The sequence below is a fragment of the Peromyscus leucopus genome, chromosome 4 (assembly GCF_004664715.2).
Source record: "Peromyscus leucopus breed LL Stock chromosome 4, UCI_PerLeu_2.1, whole genome shotgun sequence".
NCBI lineage: Eukaryota > Metazoa > Chordata > Mammalia > Rodentia > Cricetidae > Peromyscus > Peromyscus leucopus.
Window position 1 is genome coordinate 138,135,001 of NC_051066.1, and position 21,155 is coordinate 138,156,155.

Consider the following 21,155-nt stretch of genomic DNA (forward strand, 5'->3'; position numbering starts at 1 on the left):
TATTTTATAAATCAAGCTACTTGTGTTTCCTCTAACTCAATCTACTTTCTATAGTTCTCTGTCCAGAACTTTCTTCTCTGTTTGTACTTACTATTCTTATTTCTTTGCAATTGGTTTAGGCTAGTGTTTTCCTGAAAACCACTAATACAGCTACCCTCAGGCTAGGCTTAATATGCCCTATCCCTATGTGTCACAATAATTCTGGGTATTCCTTTATTGTAGCATTTTGTCCTACAATTAAAATTATAAGCCTATATATGCCTGTCTTTAATCATAAACTCAGTTCTCCAGATGGGGTCATGGTTACCGCATCTCTGCAGTCTTTACAGCCTCATCCAATGCATAGCCCATGGAAAATACTCTATATCTTCCTAAAGTGGGACTTTCAAAAGGCTCAGTCCAAGGTCCTTGTCTCTGTTGACATGCCTGTTGACCTTGTCTGGTACTGTGACTTTACTATTACCAATGTTTTCTTTCTCTGTATCTCAGGCTTTTTTCTCAAGATAAATTCATATAGCCAACTGTTCTTATGGACATTGTAAACTCAGTTCAATTGAACTTCCAGCTGCTCCAGATCTGACCTCTCTGTAACTTCTCATCACTGTTGATGGCAACTATCTTTCTAGTGGTTCAGGTAAGAACTTCAGAGTCATCTTGGATTCCTTTCCTTTACTTATACACCATGTATTAAGAAATGTTGTTGGCTCTATCATATTATGACATATTCCAAACCCAACCATTTCTTATAGACTCCTCTGTTGGCCCAAGCCAGAGTCCCATCTGGGTTACCACATCACTGCCTTCCCTGGCCTCTCTGTGTCCCATTCTCAACACAGTAGCTAAGATGAGTCTTTAAACATAAATCAGACCATTAGCACCTGTAGTTCTCACAGCTCTACAGTAAGTTTCTAGTTTATTCAGAGTAAAATCCAAACTCCTTATACCAGTTTGTCATGTACAAAAGCACCAGGTCCCTCCTTATTTTTCCAATCTGATTATTTCATGCTTAGCACATATTCACTGTATACTGACCAGCTTTCTTTTTTGTTTACACATCCCTTGCTATGGAAATCCCTCCCTCTAAATATTAAGGACAATCCTTTTATCTTAATCAATACTGGACCCGATTGCATGTCACAGCTCTAGATTAGACCATCTCCCTTCCTTGTTCTATCTACTTTCTCTTTTTCTAGCAGACCATATCACCCTAAGATTAGTATCTTATGTCCTCTTCTGGAATCTGGCAAATGGCCCTCCTATGAAGCAATGGAGTCTAGTTCCTCTCTGCCCTAGAAGGAGAGTGGCCTTTTCTTTGCTCATATCCAATGCAATGTGACATCAAAGTCTAGGTCACCAACATTCTGCAATTTTTACCTTGTTTGGAAGGAGGCTCACCTTTGGAGCTCTGAGCCACCATATAAAAAGTCCACACTGGGAAGTGATGGTGCACACCTTTAGTCCCAGCACTCAGGAGGCAGAGTTAAGTGGATCTCTGAGTTCAAGGCCAGCCTGGTCTACAGAGTGAGTCGCAGGACAGCCAGGGCTATACAGAGAAACCTTGTTGCCAAAAGAAAAAAAAAAAAAGAAAAAAAGGAAAGAAAATAGCAAACAAACAAAACCAAATAAACATAAGCCCAGTTGTTTTGAACGTTACCATTCTGCCAGGAATCCCAGACCACTCAGGAGGCTGTTTAGAGGAATTCCAGTGGAAAACCTCCACTGACACCTCAGATGATGTCTGTGCCACTTATTAGACACCAGAATAAAGACACTGTAGATGATTTCAGCCCCTAGCCATGAAGCCTTGCACTTCAGAAAAGAGATCAACTGTACCTTTGTTCACTGTTTACATCTCTAACCCGCAGAACCAATTATTGCAATAAATCAATTGTTTTCTGTTGCTCTTAGTTGAAGTAGTTTGTAATCCAGCAGTTATTTATTTATTTTCAGCCTATGCTTAGCTTCTATTTCCCTGCTAGAATACGAGCTTCATGAGGGCATGAATTTGTTTCACGCACTATTATATTCCAAATGTCTAGGCTAGTTCTTAGTAATAATGAATACTCAGGAAATATTTACTGATCAAATCTGGGAGTGATTGTGTAGTTAAGTTGGATTTTAGAAGGCACGGCTTGCTAAAGCTCAGGGTCCCTTAGATGTCAGGTTGTCAAACCCACACGCTGGCATGAAAAAATAAAAGCAGAGCAGAATAGGGAGGTGACAGGCAAGGACATCACATAGCAGCCTATATGACAGCAGAACTGGAGACTCAGGGTTTTATGTCTACTCTGAGTATTCAAGCAGATCAGTAATTCATGTTCAAGATGAAGATTCTGGAAATCATAGGAGCCTTTATGATAAAAGAAAAACACAGTGATGTTTCTAAGAAACTGGACTACCACATCCTACAAAGTAGCATATTTCAATTAACAATGCTTTCTAATTAACTCTGGGTTAATCATACAATGCTATTAACCAGAAGCAAGGCATGCTAGCTCACTGATTAATACAATTTGAACTAACGAGGATAAGGGTGGCCTTACTAGTGAGATTTCTGGGTGAGGCCCAAAGGATGGAATAACATGGATTCTTTGTCATAAATTAAGTTTATTTCCATGCTAAAAAGTTTGGGAGATGCTGACAGGTATAAAGAAGAATTAAAAAAACAAAACCAAAGAACAAATACTGACCATACAGGAACAGATGCTTTAGAAGAAATATGCTAGAGAGAAATGTACCGAAATGGTCAATTATGTCCATATTTCTGTTCTTAAATTTTGGATTGAAAGTTCAAAGAACCGGTGTTTTACGTTTTGAACATTTGTGTACCTTTCTGATAAACTACATACCTCTATTGATGCTATTTGAAACTTCAAGACAAATTATAATGACTAGGGGCTCATCAAACCACAATAATACTGGGCATGCCTTTACAAATAACACACCCTGTGCTGAGGTGTTTGCTCAACAAAGTGATCTGTATCTATGTGCATCAGCACACATACAAGGCTTGGGACCGTTCATCCTTTTAGGAAAGAAGACCCAGAGATGATGAGAGCATTGCCTGTAACTCTTGTTCCAATAGGCTTCCAAAATTGGTAGTCTTGTAACTATCCTGGCAGGAGAGGAAATATTCGAAAGAAAGATTTGTACCTTCCTGTTTGCTGAAAATCCTGAAATGATGGGCCCCAGTGAACCCCAGGCTGGGGAAAGGGAAAGTCTGAATCAGCTTTTGTGCCAACCAGAGGAGAAGCTTGCTTCTTGGAAAGATGTGCCACACAATTCTGGCAACTTAAATTGACACACGCATACCTCCTGGCTTCTGTTTCATCTTTCCTATAAAAGGGCAACAATGCTGCACAACAATGCTGTAGAAAAGGCTTCAACCAAGAGTCGTTCTGTCCTTGGTTTGGGCAAAGTGTAAACAAATCCATTTTCCTTTATCAATCTGTATCTTAATATTTTTTTCAAAGAAGCAATGGTTTTATTTTTTTTTTAAATCTAAGAGGCTCTTGTAATAGACTGAGTACACACAGAGAAATGGTATTTGACTTAGATTATATTTGAAATTAACTGCTGGTTTTCCTGAGCTGGTAATTGCATCCATTGGCATGAATATTTCTGTTCTCAAAGTATGGCAAACACACCCCTCTCCACTGTTTTATATTCCCATAAAATTTTAGGAGCATATACGTTCTAGGAGCCACTTAGACACACTCTTCCACTAATGAAGAATTTAAAAACTGAGATAGCAAAATTATATGCCAAGATCACACAGCTTACTGCATTGGAACCCAGCTATATTGATCCCAAGTTTAGCATGATTTCTTGTCCTCCCATGACTTCAGAAATACTACCGTGTAAGCATGTTCTAGGGGTATAGTCTGAGGGATAAACTTAGTCCGAGCTGGTGTGAGACAAGGAGCCTTCACTCCACAAAGTGGAACTAAACAGAACATATCTGGGTCATTGCTGCATGTGACAGAAAGGAGAGAGAGAGAGAGAGAGAGAGAGAGAGAGAGAGAGAGAGAGAGAGAGAAGGAAGGCAGGGAAGGAGGGGGTGATACCCAGTGGGTATCATTTAGCACATGCTATACAGAAGATGATGAAGAGATGTTGGACAAGGAAGAAAGGGGGAGAGAGGGGAAACAGAGGAAGATGGCTGCAACTGGTGTCCACTGTCACTATGAGAACTACCACTTCTTTTCCCAGGGAGGGAGGAGATGCTTTTTGGTCTAGGAAAATATCTTAATGAATTTTTCTTTTGTAATTTTCATTTGTAAAAGGCAGGATCTGGTGCTGGAGAGATGGCTCAGTGGTTAAGAGCACCAGCTGCTCTTCCAGAGGACCTGAGTTCAATTCCCAGCAACCACATGATGGCTCACAACCATCTATAAGAGACTATGATGCCCTCTTCTGGCTTGCAGAACACTCATACATAAAATATAAATAAATTCTAAAAAAAAAAGGTAGGATCTGGTAGGTGGGATTCAAAACAGAAAGGAGTTTGACAAAGACAGCAGGAGGAGAAATTGTTTTGTATTATAAAGCAAAGGGAATGCAGGAGTCATTCCATGGATGCTGTGAGTGGTGCTTGAAGACACTAAAGGAGACTCAGGACAGAGGAGAAGATAGAGAGCTGTGAGAAACGAGGACCCTAAGGGCCTTACTAGCATGCTGCATGGTCAGGAATCTACAGGCTAACAATGTTGGATTCAGGCACTTGCCCTATTGGCTATGGTTGTCTGTTACTCCCTGAGCTCCTGAAATAACTAGAGCATGCATTCATATCTTTTGTACTAGAGGTGCTTTGGGAGTGAGGGGGTTGTGGGTGGACAGGAATGACCACTGCAGGAGGGAGGAGGAGGTAGAGAGAGGGCACAGCAGTCCCTCTTGAGGACTTGATGGAGCACGGTGAGAACAGCACAGAAGCATGAACACTGGGCAAGAGGTGAGCAGGAAAATGCAGGCATGCCAGATGTTATTGGCGGAGAGATGGGCTGGCTCTTCTACAGCCTGTGGGAAGAGGGCTGGAGCCATTCTACATTCAGAGTGAAGAATGGTCTGACTGTAAAATGGAGGGATTTGGAGCATGATATTTCTTAAATTTAATCTCTGGGTTCTAGTTAAAATGTAAGTTTTGATTGAGTGGGCCTGGTGGAGCATTTCCACCATGCTCCTAGGCATTGTTGCTCATGGTCAGAGGCAAGGCTTTAGCGCTCCAAATGTACCCGTGAGCTATTGGGGGAATCCTCACAGGCTAGTCTCTTACCTCGTATTCCTCCTTGAACCCGTAGCCCTGGCCTCGTTTCATCTGGGTGATGTGCTGAAGCAGGTCTGCCACTCGGATGGCAGGCTGGAACTGGTCCCGGGGGTAGCTCATCTCTACAGGGTCACAGGTCCGGTAGGGGTGAGTCTGAATGGTGAGGGTGGGCTGGGACAGCTCCCCACGACTGCCATCTGCTTCAAAGAAAAAGAAGCAGGGAAATCTCACTTGGGGGGTTTTGTTCTTTGTACCCCACCCCACCCCCAGCATGGCCTGAGGAGGGCAGAGGGACTGAACTGCACTCTACTGGCCAGGAAATTATAGAAAGACAAAGGACAGTGCTTCCCTGGCTTGGCCGTGTGCACAGATTTAAATGGTGAAATAACAAACCAGTGCACATGGATGATCCTCGGTTCATTTCAATTTCAAGGGCTCATTGATTGTGTGAAGACAAAGTGACAGTTTAGTGACTATCCCTTGCCTGTCCTCGGCCCTTTCTCTAGGCTTTTTGAGTGCCTTGGTCAATACCAGCCAATCCCAGAAGTAGTAAGAAGCCAGGCTGACTAAGTCTTGGAAGAACCTTCTTGTTTGGGAAGCTGCGGGCCTAATGTAATAGAAGGTGTAGGCTCGTTGCTTGTCTGCAAATGAGGAGAACCTCAGGTGCCTGGCCAGAAGATCTACGCAACTGCTTCTGGGCCAGCATGTCTGCAATCTGATTTCTCTCCTAGTTTGTTTCCTTTGGGTTGCACACCAGGAGGAAGTATAGCTGGTCTCGGACTCCCAGTAGGCAGCAGGGACTCTAACCCTCCAGCTACTCTCTGCAGCAATGGGCTCTGTAACAGAGGCCACTTTCTCCCTGTCATCTATTCTCCCCCTTACTACCACTGACCCTGAAACGTCCCTGATCCCAACTTGCAGATTTCTCTAAATGTCTTCCTTTACTCTCACCAGCCACGACTCTCATGGGCATCCTATGCCATACCCCTTGATATGGCAGTGGGGATATACCTCAGTTGGTAGTATTCACCTAGCATGCTCACAGCCCTGAATTTGGTCCCCAGCACCACATAATACTTGGTTTGCATGGGCTTGTCATCCTAGATATCCAAATGGGAAAACAGGAGGATCAGAAGTTCAGTCACCCTCAACTGAATAGTAAGTGTGAAGCCAGACTTGACCACATGAGACCCTCTCTATCTTAAAAAAAGTTATAGCTTCCACTCATAAAAATATCTCTGCATATTGAGTTGCTTTCAGTACCTTCTGTTGTTTGGTCACTTTGGAAACAGTTTCTCTTTCCCAGAATCATCTAGGCTTGGCATGTTCACATCCTCTCAAATACTCTGACAGTCTGCCCTGGGGCCGTTTTATTTGTACCATACAAGGGATAAGACCTGACAGATGTGGCAGTTGATGTGCATATCCAGATGTTCTCAGCTACTGAGGCTCCCATGCAAACATCCAGGAAGCCTGTGCCACGTGCATTTCCTGAGAGGCTTAGTGTATATCCCAGATTTCTCTGCAGCTTCTCTTTTTAAAAGCCATGTCCCCTTCAGTTTCTTTGTCTTCCCTGTCACAATAACCCATCAGACGGTCTCTCTGGGAAAGTACAATCCATTCCTATATGACAACATCAAAATTAGTTCCTCACCAGACAGGATACTGGAGAGACATGTCTGGCCTGCAGGATGACCAACTGATCACACTTACCTAACCTCTCTTTGGTTTTAGTATTCAAAGTATAATATCCAGGAAAAGCCATTCATTCTGGGACAGAGTCTTGGTTACCCTCATGTGCTCATCTGTGTCATGAATGAGTCAGGGTCACATTCTTCACTTTCCATCCTTCTGTCTGTTATCATTCCCAGGGGAGACCAAGCTATGGGTTTGATTAGCCTGAGCTTGAGACACTGATTGGACCATTCCTCATCAGGAGTTGAAGTATCTCTGTGTTTCCTATGGCTTCAGCATTTCCTGCTTCAATGCAATGAATAGACAAGAGCTAGCCTTTGGGAATTAGCCCAATCACCCAACAAACAGATATCGACGATACAAGTTCATACACGGTAAAGAAGGGCTGAAGTGAGATGTTTAAAAACCTTCCTGGCTGCACTGAGAATAATACTTTCTACTTTTTCTCCCATGGTTTGGTAATAGGTTGATACATCTTTACCAGCATTGATTGAATGTAATTCCTGGCACATATTGGGGTTGTATCCCTACTACGTCATACCCTTGTAATCATGAGTTTGACTTATGAAAGCGAACTCAGTGCCAAGGATTTCTTAGACAGTGGCAATGTAGAAAGAAATAGAGTCCACACTCAAAGCTTGATGGTCTAGAATGGAAAATATAAGAGCCATCTGAAGCAAAAAGATCAGAGCCTGAGAGATAAAGACATGTTTAAGAGCAGAGAGGCAGGCATAAATAAAAACTATGGGACAATGCTGTGGCAGATGATGGCAGGCAGATCCAGAAAGTCTGAGAATGCAATAACTCTTAAAACCAGTGTGAAGCCATTGAGGGTTCTGCAGGAGAACCCTGTTTTTTAAAGACTCACACTCTTTCCCACAGGTGTCCTAGCTGTCATGCATTGGAAGCATCCTTCCAGTGAATATTGCTCCTGTAATGGTGTGAAGGGATTGGAGATGGAGGTGACATCAAATCAAACCCTAGAACCCTTACTTCCCACTTAAACACAATCATGTGGACACCACCACGGAGATATGCCCTGCTGCTGTGGGATGTCCTGTATGCTGTGAGTATGTTACTATGATTGATTGATAAATAAAATGCTGATTGGCCAGTAGCCAGGCAGGGAGTATAGGCGGGACAAAGAGAGAGGAGAATTCTGGGAAGTGGAAGGCTGAGGCAGAGAGATACTGTCAGCTGCCACAATGAGAAGCAGATGTTAGGATATCGGTAAGCCACGAGCCACATGGCAACTTACAGATTAATAGAAATGGGTTAATTTAAGATATAAAAACAGATAGCAAGCAGCCTGCCACAGCCGTACAGTTTATAAATAATAGAAGTCTCTGTGTATTTAATTGGGCCTGAGTGTCTACAGGAGCCGGGTGGACACAGGAATACTCCAGTTACACCCTGCCCCCAACTTTTCTAAAGGACCCACGTGTGTAAGCTGCATGGGAAACCAGCTGCCTGGCAGAGGCAGGCTTCCTAGGAGTTGGCACCTGGCAAATTTTTGTGAGACGCCAAACATTTCCAAACTGAAAAGGCTATCAATATGGATATTTCCCCCTAAACACATTGCTAGACAGACTGTAAACTTAGTGTCAGCAAAACCAACAGTGGAGTGGAAAATGAATGCATTAGAAATCTAACAACTTGTATTGCTGTAACATTTGTGATAATGCCGATGCCAGCACTAATGATGCCATGAGGACTTGGAACCAAGGGATTTTCAAGGTTTATTAATTCAACTAGTTGGACTCCCTTTTCCAATGTATCTTACCTCACCTATTCCCTTATTAACCTTCAATAATGCAGAAGTGATGCCTTTTATCGCACCCCATTTCGCCAGATGCACTATGCTTAATTTTCCGTCATTAGGTTTAATGAAAACCCAATTTCACAACTCACTTCTCTCAGGAACCTACAAGTAATGCTACGTTTTTTATCAGCACCAATTAAAAAGCGTTATGATGTTCCTATTCGAGAGGGAGCCTTAAAACTAATGTGCGAGTCTGCCGCAAATTCAACAAGGGTGCTAGAATTCACACGCTGCCCATAAAACGTAACTCAAACCAGCTGGCCCAGGGAGAGGCCATTTTTCATTCTCCCTCCTCATCAGACCTTTAATTTTCCTATTTCCCATTTATAGGTCTTACATGTTTATGTATCATGTAATAATATTTGGGGTTTCTTTTGCACTCCTTATGTAGCTGCAAGCTGAGCCTCTGAATTGTCCTTTGAGAATTCTCATCACTGTCTGCAGGGAGCTTGTGGGGTGGGTTCAAGGGTTTGGGTCACACTGACAAGATTTCGGGTTGACAGTTATCTGTCTCTCTGATTTCCTCTCTTCTGTCTTTCTGCAACTCTTCTTCCTTTTTCCATAGGATCCTGGCACTCTCCCTCCCTCTAGTCCTACCCCTGCCCCCCCCCCGCTTCCCCCCCTCCCATAGTCTACTCCCAGACTCCCAGATCTCCCTGTAGTTTCACTCACTAGGTCAACACTGCCACTTCAGCAGGCTAACAACTGCTTCCTGTGTACCTGTCTCACACAAAGCGCCATGTTAGCTACACATACACATAGGAGAGGGGGCAGGAAGGTGTGCTGCAGTGGAGATAAACACACCAAAGCCCTCGCAGGAAGAGGGATGAAGAGATAAGTTGTACACAAACAGGTCTAACAAAGCTAAGCAGGGACAGGTACCCCGGAGACAGTGGATTATGTGCTACAGGGTTAGGTGCCATGGAAACCTGCCGTATCCTTCACATTTCATCTCGGTGCCTCTTGCCATCTCTATGTATAATCTAAGTTGGTACTGCCTGGTAGAACTTCCTGTGACAATGGCAGTGTTTTCCCTCTGTGACTTGCAGCACGGTAGCCATTAACTACACGTGGCTACAGAGCAACAGAACTGTGGCTAATGTGACAGAGGAATTGAATTTTAAATTTTGTTTAGTTTCAGTTAGTTTCACTGGAAGCACCCTCATGTGGGGCCTCAGGAGATGATGGCTCACTCAGTAAAGTGCTTGCCAAACAAGCACAAGGTTCTAAGTTTGATCCCCCATGAATTCATATAAAAAAGCCAGGCAGGCAAGGTGCCATACACATGGAATTCCAGGGCTGGGAAGGCAGAGATGGCTGGAGCATGCTGGCCAGCTGGTCTGACCAAATAAGCAACCTCCAGGTTCAATGAGAAATCTTGTCTTAAAGAATATGGTAGAAATTAAGCCGGGCAGTGGTGGCGCATGCCTTTAATCCCAGCACTCGGGAGGCAGAGCCAGTCGGATCTCTGTGAGTTCGAGGCCAGCCTGGGCTACCAAGTGAGTTCCAGGAAAGGCGCAAAGCTACACGGAGAAACCCTGTCTCGAAAAACCAAAAAAAAAAAAAAAAAAAAAAAGAATATGGTAGAAATGTTAGAGTAATCTAAAGTCTACCTCTGGCCTCCTACATGCACACACATGTACCCACACACACTCATGCATTAATAGACACACAGGAACATATTTACTCACATGCACAAAGAAATACCCATATGTGGCATATGGGTACCTATTAGGCACCAAAGATCTAGAGAAAGACAGGAAAGGATTTCACTTTGGAGTCACAAAGGAAAGTGAGGGATCTATGGTAGACTGTCCAGAGGAAACACTATGTAAGCCATGGATATAATTAAAAATGTTCTTGAGGCAACATTAAATAAGATTTTTATAAAAGAACACAAGCTATTAATTTCAATAATACAATTTTAACCCAACATATCCAAAGAAATATTTCAATGTTTGCTTAGTGTAAAATTATTAATGTTGTCTGTTACATTCTTTATTGATACAAAAGCTTTGAAATCTAGTGTGTGCCTTACATTTCTGAAGTATTTTCAGTCAGTCCAGTCATATTTCCAGGGCTCAGCAGGCACTGGTGACTAATAGCTACTGTGTTGGACAATGCAGGTACACACAGATATATCTAGAGCCAGATAAAATCCTAAAGAGAGATTATTTAGAGCTTGAGTGAGCTCTAAATAAAGAGATATTGGTCTTGTGTAAGACAGCTCTAGCCCAAGCACTCTGCAATAAAACTTTGTACAACGACAGAAGGGCTCTATAGTTTCACCATTCAGCATGGCAGCCCCTTGCCACCTGTGGCTACTGAACATTTAAAATGTGGATAATGTGACAGAGGGCATACATATGTAACTTCAATTACTTTAAATGTAAGTATCTACATTTGGATGGCAGTTAATCATTTTCTAAACTTTACTTCATTATAAGTGATAGTAAAATATAAAATCATGGGTATGTGGGCTTTGTTTCATTTTAGTCTTGGTTAAAATGTTTGCAGAACTATTTTAGAAATGGTCAGAGTCTGCAGCCCAAAAGATGCTGAGTTTGGGTCCTGACAGATCAGGGCTGGGATCACAGGTTGACCAATCACATTTCTGTGACCTTGGCCAAGAGATAGGATTTCTGAGCCTCAGTTTCTCCATCTATTCTCCTCCATACAGGAAAAATAAGTGCGAGAACTTAAAGATACAGTGTGCGATAACTGCCCAGCACAATGCCTATTACCAAGTGTTGCTGTGGGATGTCTTTCTGTATGCTGTGAATATGTGTTGCTATGACTGGTTAATAAAGAAGCTGCTCTGGCCTATGGAAAGGCAGCTTAGAGGCAGGCAGGAAATCCAGGAGAGAAACAGGAAGGAGAAATGAAATTATGTACAACATCCACTGGCTTATGGGGATTCAGCAATGGAGAAGGAATCCAGGTGGTCTTTGGGGCAATCTGCTGCAGTTTACATACGGTTTGGAGGAAATCCTTCAATGTTGGAAACATGGCCTCCAATGTGGCACTAGTGAGAGGACATGAGGTCTCCTGGTGACTTCAACATTGGGCATGGTTGTCTAGAGAGCAAGACTGACCTGTACCTTTTCACTGACTTCTTTTCTCAATACCTACACGTTTCTGCCATGACATCTTCTGTCATGCCAAAACACAGTCAAGGGGTCCAAAGGGACCCTCAGCAGAGAGCAGAGGAGTCCACCCCACCTGGGATTTTCAGTGTCCAAAACTGACTTAAATGAATTTATTTGCTTTATAAAATATCTGGCCTCAGGTATTGTGTTGTAGCAATGGAAAACACACTAACACAGCAGAGTTGCTTCTCTCCCCTTTCTTTGACTTCTCTCTGCTCTCTTCCATTCCCACTGCTGCTGCCTGGTTCGGTTCCTTCTGACAGGAGCACTCCATCAGTATCCCAATAACCCCTTTTCTGCTTTTATAGTTCTTTACACAGACGGTCAAGTCATCCTTATCAAAAGTCTTCCCAGAGTTAAGACAAAAATTTCTGAATCAGTCGACCACATTCCTGCAATTTCTGATACCACCATCAATTTCTTATTTCATCTATCAAAACTCTTCTCAAATCCATGTGCCCTTTAGGACAGAAAAGCTCAAAGATAGGATGGCAAATATCTAGACTGCTTGCTGGGGGCACAGAGTCTGAGAGGAGAGAGAATGTAAAATGAGGAGGAGGAGGATGGATCACCTGCTTAGTGTGGGGACGTGATCAGAACCAGTACAACCGGGACTGTGACAACAGCCAGGATTGTGACAACAGCTGGCATTAGAGTCAAAGCACAGGATCTGATGAGCACTTGCCTTCAAAGAGGAAAGTCACAACTTTCCAGCTATGAGACCTCAAATAAGCTACGGAGAACCTACAAGTTTTGTTTTTAGTTGGTGATGGTGATGCCCATGATTACGTGCCATCCATTATCATCTCTTTTCCCTCATCATCTGAGAAGATCACTGTGAAGGTTAAATGGAATCCCAGTGTGGGAAGCCTCCAGTAGCACCAGCCAGCAGTGGGAGGCTTTCTTCCCCTCTCTCACCAAACACCAATACAACTGCAAGATAAATTCATACCAGAACTGAAATCCAAGTCTGTCAAGCAAGCTAAGTGCCAGAATGGGGAGGAGTATTTGTGAATTACAGCACTACCGTACTTAACATGTGCACAAAGATAAAGACTTAATTGTGTCAAAATTTCTTTAGAATTTCTGCAACTGTACAAAATTATCTTCCAACTGATTTGACAAGGGAGGTGTCGTCCCCCCCCCCCACCCGCTAGAGTTGGAAGCAATTGTGGTTGCTTTGGGAAAGCAGAAGATGAAGCAATTGGCTTGTGGTTGGAAGTCATGTTATTAAAAGAGCATGTTCTCTGTTTGTGAGTTCTAGACTTATACTAGTGCATGAGATTTGTGACCCCCGAGAGAGGGACAGTCAGTTCACATGCCCATCTCATACCCAGTGGAAGACCTGCTATCACTCAATGTAATGGCAGACCGAAGTATATTTTCTTGGTTTCATGTGCTTGACCAAATGAGTAGAACTGAACACATAAAAATAAACAACCTGCAAAATGTTACCTGGTGTGCATATATTTTCAGAGCTGAAATAAACATGATGCAGTGGACATCTGACACCAAAAGACTGTTCCTCAAGGTTAAAAAAAAACAAAAAAACAAAAAAACAAACAACAACAACAAAAAAACAAGACTCTTTCTTTCCAGGCTCAGAGAAATCAAAGATCCTCAAACCAAGTGTGAGAAGTAGGACCTTCCCCAGTGCTTTCTCCTCCTCAAACTCCTCACTGCAATCTTTGACCAAGACAAAGACCAAAAAAGGCACCTTTGTATCCAAGGTGCTGATCCTGAGTTGTCCTTTCTAATGAGAATCTGAGACTCTGCTTTGAGGGGAAACATGTTGTGCTCCTCTGCACTTGTGCCAGGGGAGGGCTCATGCACAGACATAGGTGCTGCAAATGACCATCACTCCACCTTAACTCACATGAGAAGGAGCCAGAAGTCACCAGTGAGGAACAATGGTGATACATTCACTGTCATTACTGATAAACACCAGGGAAAATCCTCTTTCTTTAAAATTAAATAAGCCAGGCGGCAGTGGCGCACACCTTTAATCCCAGCACTCGGGAGGCAGAGCCAGGCAGACCTCTGTGAGTTCGAGGCCAGCCTGGTCTACAGAGTGAGATCCAGGAAAGGCACCAAAACTACACAGAGAAACCTTGTCTCAAAAAACCAAATAAATAAATAAATAATAAATAAATAAATATAAACATAAATATGACAGAAATGGGTTCTCATGAAAATACATCATGTTAGCTAGCAAGCAGTAAGGAAGACTGTGTTCTCTCTATATTTTTAAACTCACAATAGGTAGAAGTGTTTACTCTTTGCTGAAGAGCTATCCTGTCTGGTAAGGACCCCAAATTAATTTGGGGGCCTACATCTTCCTGATATAGTCCAGGAACTTATTCCTAGACCTGTGAGAATATCCTGATTTCTCTTTATGTCAGTTGGGTGTTTTGATCCCCATTGTCAGCTCTGCCCCATCAGTGAAATGTGAGGAATGTCTTAGGGACTTCTTACAGCTAAGGAGGCTAATCTTGCTACCTTTCCCTGCTGTTGGCCACCGTAAGATCTGGGTTTGATGAGTAAAATTTCTAAAATAATCGTGACTTCATGATGGAAGCCAGCCTAGGGGCAACACCAATGTGAGATGAAATGCCTGAAAACCCTTCTAGAACCAGTTCTAATGCTCACGCTTATATTCTGTTATACAAGTTACTAAGTATTCATTGAAGCCAATTTGACATGACTTCTCTTTAGAGCATGTTAGCTTACATCATAGAAAGCAAAAATGCATTTTTGAAATACCTCTTAGGAAAGTGCAAGAATGTATGAAGAAATAAAGGAAGGAACAGATTATGAAGACACAGTTTTTTTAAATTGATCATGTTCAGTACAGGTTAGTATTATAAGGGACTAGAGGGAACAGTGAGATCTCAGTAGGGAAGGGAAATAGAATAGATAGATATGGATAGAAGGATGGCTAGAATGGGAGGATCAAGTGGGGTTTGTGGGAAGGAATATGGGTAGAGACAGCTAAAATTAAGGAGAATTTTAGGGGTAGTATGGAAACCTAATACAGTAGAAACTTCCTAAAATATACATATATGAAGTCCATCTAAACAAAATTGCCAATATTGGGGGAGACAGGGTCCCAGCTGACTATCTCTTGTTACCAATGAAGCTTCCAGTACTGGGATTAGGTTACATCTAATTGAGTTGTTGGCCAAAGGGGTCCCATGAGAATCTCCAAACAATCCAGGCTGTTGTCAAGACTCTCCACAAACTGACAGCAAGTCCCCATTGCTGAAGATAACACCCACAAAATTCACGGAGCATGATTGAGCTAGTGCCTACATAGATCCTTCACCCCTATGTTCTGGTGTCTTTGGTACAGGAGGCTACTCTGCATGCTCTCAAAAGAAAACATAAACACAAATTCAGCCACAAACCTTTTGATCTACAATGGTGTACTATCTACAAGATAAGCCAGGGCAATGGTGGCAAAAAGCTTGTGGGAATAACCAACCAATACTTGATTTGATTTAAGGTCCACTCTACAAGTTGGAACCCATACAACACTGCATAGGTGACCAAGAACCTGAGACTAGTTACCTAAGATTTTTTACAAAATAATAATAGAACAAAACAAAAAAAAAAAAAAAAGAAAAAAGAAAAAAATGTTGTGATAAAATGACTCCTGATGCTATTCTGCAGTACTTGTGGATTAGTGCCTTGTTCAACCATCATCAGAGAAGCTTCCTCCTGGAGCAGATGGGAACAAATATAGAGACACACAACCAGACATTACACAGAGAGTGAGAGAGCAGGGAACACTCAGCCCTAAATGGGATGTCTCCATCAAATCCCTGTCCTCAGAGCTCAGGGAACCCCATGGAAAAGGAGGCAGAAAGAGTGTAAGAGCCAGAAGGGATGGAGGACACCAAGAAAACAAGGCCCTCTAAGTCAACACGAGCAAAGCTCATATGAATTCACAGAGTCTGAAGCAGGAGTATGCACAGGACTTGCACAGGTTGCACCATGTCTTCTGTGTTTATATTATGGCTTTTAGATTAGGATTTTATGGGATTCCTGAGTGTATGAATGAGTAGGTCTCTGATTCTATGCCTTTTCTTAGGCTCTTTTTTTTCTGTTGGTTTGTCTTGTCCAACTTCGATCAGCTAGTTTTTGTTTATATTATTTTATATTATTTATATTACTTTATTTATATTTTATTAATCTTATTTTATTATATATTTTATATATTATAAAATATATTATATATTTATTATATTATTTATATTATTTTCTTACTATATTTTATTTTGTTATATTTAAACAAATGAATGAATGAATGAACGAATGGATGAATGAATGAAAACCTAGCCACTAGGGTAAAGGTTAACAATCGAACTATCATTTATACCTGCTGGGAGAAGGAAGATCAGTTTTCTCCAATGGAGTGACACTGGGTATATCAACCACTCCAGGGCAGGTCTCATGTTAAGAGTAGTGGTTGCCCAACATGTAACAGACTCCACAGTTTTTTTTTTCCTTTTTTTTTTGTGTGTGTGCTTTTATTTTGTAAAGTTTGGTGTTTTATTTCTTTTTTTGGGGGGTGGTGTTTTGTTTTCTTGGTTTTGTTTGTTTTTTTTTGTTTTTGATTTTTTTTTTCTGAGACAGGGTTTCTCTGTGTAGCTTTGCGCCTTTCCTGGGACTCACTTGGTAGCCCAGGCTGGCCTCGAACTCACAGAGATCCGCCTGCCTCTGCCTCCTGAGTTCTGGGATTAAAGGTGTGTGCCACCACCGCCCGGCTTGTTTGTTTATTGAGAAAGAACTTAAAATTGGATGGGAGGAAAGAGAGAAGATCTGGAAGGACTTGGGGGAGGGGAAGAATACAATCAAAATATATTTAAAGTTAAAATTGTTTAAAATAAAAAAATAATAAAGAGGAATGCTACCACTTAGAGCAAAATGCCTGTAAATGGAGGACTTTACGTTCAGTGGAATAGCCAGGCCAGGGAAGGCCAGAACCACATGTTTTCCGTCATCTGTAAGAGCAGACATCTGCAGACATCAACCTGAATGTAAACTAACTATAACCAGAGGCTGAAGCATGTGTGGTGGGAGGTGGAGTGGAAAAGGCCAGTTAGATCTGATCAGTGCATGCCTTAGATACGTGTTGACAGTTTTCATTAGATGTCATTAGTCTGCACAATGAATAGATTAACCAAAAGTAAAACAAAATAATTCAATTTTCATTTTTCTTTTGAATATTTTTATGCTTTAGAATTAAAATATAAACACAGAAATTTTTACCTTTTCTTTCCTTCTTCCAACTCCTTCCATACAACTTTCTCCTGCCTCCCCTTCAAACCCATAGCTTCTTTTTATCTAATTGTTGTTATATAAATGTCTAAGTGTATTAATACAACTTGCTCAGTTCATTTGGTGTTGCACGCATGTATATTATTTCAGAACTGGTCACTTGGTACGAGATAATCAACTGGAGGCTTACCCTGGGGAAGACTGTTTCTCTCGCTCTCAGCAGTCCATAGTTACCTGTAGTTCTTTGTCTAGAGGAGGCCCCCTGGGACAGCCCCCTTCTCTATAGCATGTCTATTGTGTGGTCATTGTTCAGGTCCCATTTAGGTAGCCACACCGTTAAGGTGTCATGGGTGGAGTTACAACCCCAACTTCAAATTTTTATTAGGAAAAAAGAAAAGATTGCTGAGGAACTAATGAAACAAATGAAGCACAATGCAAAGTTGAGGAGGACACTAGAATTTATGAGAACAAGGAATGGGCAGACCTGTGTGGACAATTCATTTGAAAAACTTCCAGATGAAAATGCGAGGGAATGAGAACAAAGGGCTATGGTTCCCTCTGTATCTATCATCTAGTCATGTGTGCTCATGTGTAAGTGAGACAGAGATGCTTTCAGGGAAAGAGATGCTTTCAGGGAAAAGGAAACAGACAGACAAATGACAGATAATCATGTTACTAAAGAAGAGAACAGGCTAAGTGAACAAGGGCAATAATGAAGAACACCATGTGAACACAGCTCCTGGCAGAAAGGAAGAAAAAAAACCAGAAAACCAAGATCTTCAAATACAGTGCTCCCACATACAATTCAAAATTAGAACCTATAGCCTGATCCAGCTGTTTAAACATCATTGATGTAGAAAGACTCAGACAAACATTTAGGCTGGAGAAAACTATTGCTAAAATAAAAGAAACAGCATTACTGTATCTTCTCTTGCCCAATTTTAAATGCCAGACAGCAGTGAAATAAAAATTCTCAAAGGGAAAATGGTATGAATCCAAGATTACATACTGAAACAAGTTCTTTTTCAATTCTAAGGCTACAGACAGGCATTCTCCGCACACAAAGCTTCCAGTTATACTGGGGGCGGGGGGGTTTCTTTCCCAGAGGTTTGGGTAGGTGAGAAACAACAAAAACAAACAAACAAAACAAAACTCATGAGAACTAAGGAAGTCATGTTATAAAAGAACTGATATTGTAAACACTAAAAGTCAGTTAAATATAGATATGAGCATAAAAGTCACAATAACTATTAAACAGAATGAAGAACATAATTTTAAGGAAAAATCATATAAAAACTATACTGCAAAATTTTGTTGCTAAAATTTCTAATTTTATCAATAAAAACAAATATATAGCCAGAAATAAAAATTATGTAAACTTATTTATTTTTATTATTGAACAATCAATGTACAGTATTTTAATCTTGTTCTTAATTAAAGTATGTAATTTTCTGGACATGTTGTAAAAGAGTGTGTGTGGGTAAGTCAATGATAGCATATAAAATGAAGAGAGCTCAGGTTTCAGATAGAGACCAAAAACAGCAGGGAGAAGACTCTGGACTGAATTCTATCACATGAGACTCTGGGGGCAATATTTATGATGCACAAGAATGAGGACCCCAGTTTGGATCCCAGCCTCCATGCAAAAGGCCAGCCATGCCGTTCACAGCTGTCATCCCACCCCTTGGAAGAACAGAGGGGGAGCAGGAGGATTTCTAAGGCTCGCTAGCTGCCAGCTTAGTCCCCCAAACCTCCAAAGGCTCCAGGTTCAGTGAGAGACCCTGTGACCCCATCTAAAGGGAATAAGGCAGAAGCTGTAATAAAACAGGACAGGTAAGGTCCTCCTCCAGCCTGTACATATATGCACACAAACACCACCACCAACACACACACACACACACACACACACACACACACACACACACACACACTCAATAAATAAATAAACAACAAAAACAAACAAACAAAAAACCACTCAACAGCACTTGTATCTGGTGGGATAGAGCTACCGTAAACCTAGAAATCAATTTATAAACCTCAAGACCACTGGAAATCTCTCTGATCTCACAGGCAAACAAGAAACCAGCCTGAAGAGGCATTTTCATAATCTAAGACACATTAGTTACCTTGGAACAAAACCACCTTCACTAAAGATGACCTCAGTAGAAAAATAAAATATAGAAAATGACAAGTTTATCCCCAGGAGGGAGAAGCTGCAGACATGATGCTGAGAAACACACCTCCAAAGAACTGAAAATAATAAAACAATTGGAGACACCATAAAATAAATACATTTGTATGGATTAAAAATGGGAGAAAAGAAAGAAATATGAACTTGTAATGGTATGAGACACATAGCAGAGATAGAGAGGCAGGTTTGAAAAACACAAAGTCAACATCTAGAAATGAAAAATATAGTCACTGAAAGTAGAAAGTACATAAAATATACAAAAACTGAAGATAATAGGATGGGGAGAAAGGATGCAGTAGAAAGGCTGAAGCAAAGGAAAAATCTGTCTCTCAACTTTGAAAACAGTAAATTACTAACAAACCTTTTACCAAAAAAAAATGATTTTGGAAAAAAAACAGATAACTGGTTAGCTAATGCTAGACTGGTAGAGCATGTTTAGCTGGTGAATGGCAGTGCTGGGGGAGCCGCAGCATACAGCTTAGTGTTCTTGTGGACAAGGCCAGGACCAGACAGTGTGGATTCAAATGCAGTGATGAGATCAGACACTGTGCTTCTTTTTGTCCTTCTCTCAAAGCTGACATCTGTACAGCTGCCATTAAATGTCCTGAACATTTAATCAGGAAACGGATGGACCACAGTCTAGATGCAAAGACAGCTCTGTCCCTTGGTTTCTCATGCAGCAGAACTCCAGCCTTGATGTCCCTTCACTGTGTCTATGCTGAGGGCTGGTGATTGCCTCAACAATGAAAACAAGTGTCTTTCAGGGAAATACTGTATTTTGTCAGGGACTCACCAATGGATTCCCATCTCTCCCAGGGTCCCTCTAATCTAGGCTTTCACAGGACCACAACAGTCAGTTGACTGTATATGCTGTACAATCCTCAAATTTAGATTGTGCCATTCATTCAAGAGCAGTGCTCTGGTGACCCATATGCTTCCAATTAAAGATCACCAGTCCTGACTGGTACAAGTGATCAGCAGTTGGGGTTGTTAGTTTTTTTTTTTATTATTATTAAAGATTTATTTATTTATTATGTATACAGAAGAGGGCTCCAGATCTCATTACAGATGGTTGTGAGCCACCATGTAGTTGCTGGGAATTGAACTCAGGACCTCTGGAAGAATAGTCGGTGCTCTTAACCTCTGAGCCATCTCTCCAGGCCCAAGGGATTGTTAGTTTTGTTCGGAGTAGACAACTAATTGAGAAGTTTCACTCATCTGGTCTGCAAGAAATAAGCAAATTATCATTGTGTGGACTTAGTGTTCTAGTAGCTAAGACAGAGTTGGGAAAGCAGACCCATTTCAGTGTTTCCTTTGTAGGTCAGAGTGAATTGGAGCACTGGGAAGGGTTTTGTGAACATATGCATGGTCTTAGCACGTGCGAAAGCATGTGTGTGTGTGTGTGTGTGTGTGTGTGTGTGTGTGTGTGTGTGTGTAGGATTTTATGTGTATGTTCTGTCATCTTCTACTTCTGCTCCAATCAGATCTAATTGGCTTCATAAATGTTTTAGAAAATAAATTTTCTGAGAGAATTTCATTTGATGAATGGGTTTCACTATTAATTTTTTTTGAAAACTTTGATAACTTTGATTTCTTTTTTGTCACAATTTCATGGAAGTCAGTAGAAAATAGCAGAAGAGTTAATACCAGTGTGCTTCAGCATGAGTTTTTTTTTTTCAGCATGAGTTTTATACACTTAATATAATTGAAGCCAAAATGAAGGGTGTTGGGCATGTCAGAAACCATGTGAAG

The 21,155-nt window shown here is 41.4% G+C and overlaps 1 protein-coding gene across 11 annotated transcripts in view; it reads right to left on the bottom strand.

Moving 5' to 3' along the window:
- Ptprt (protein tyrosine phosphatase receptor type T) overlaps positions 1-21,155 on the bottom strand; it is a 1,105,165-nt gene that overhangs the window by 83,675 nt on the left and 1,000,335 nt on the right. For 9 of the 11 annotated variants that reach the window (XM_028868606.2, XM_028868602.2, XM_028868604.2 and 6 more), the window contains one exon: positions 5,273-5,463. In XM_028868606.2, coding sequence (XP_028724439.1) covers positions 5,273-5,463 — 191 coding nt within the window. The remainder of the gene's footprint in view (positions 1-5,272; positions 5,464-21,155) is intronic. The other 2 variants (XM_028868605.2, XM_037205581.1) reach the window with 1 other exon arrangement.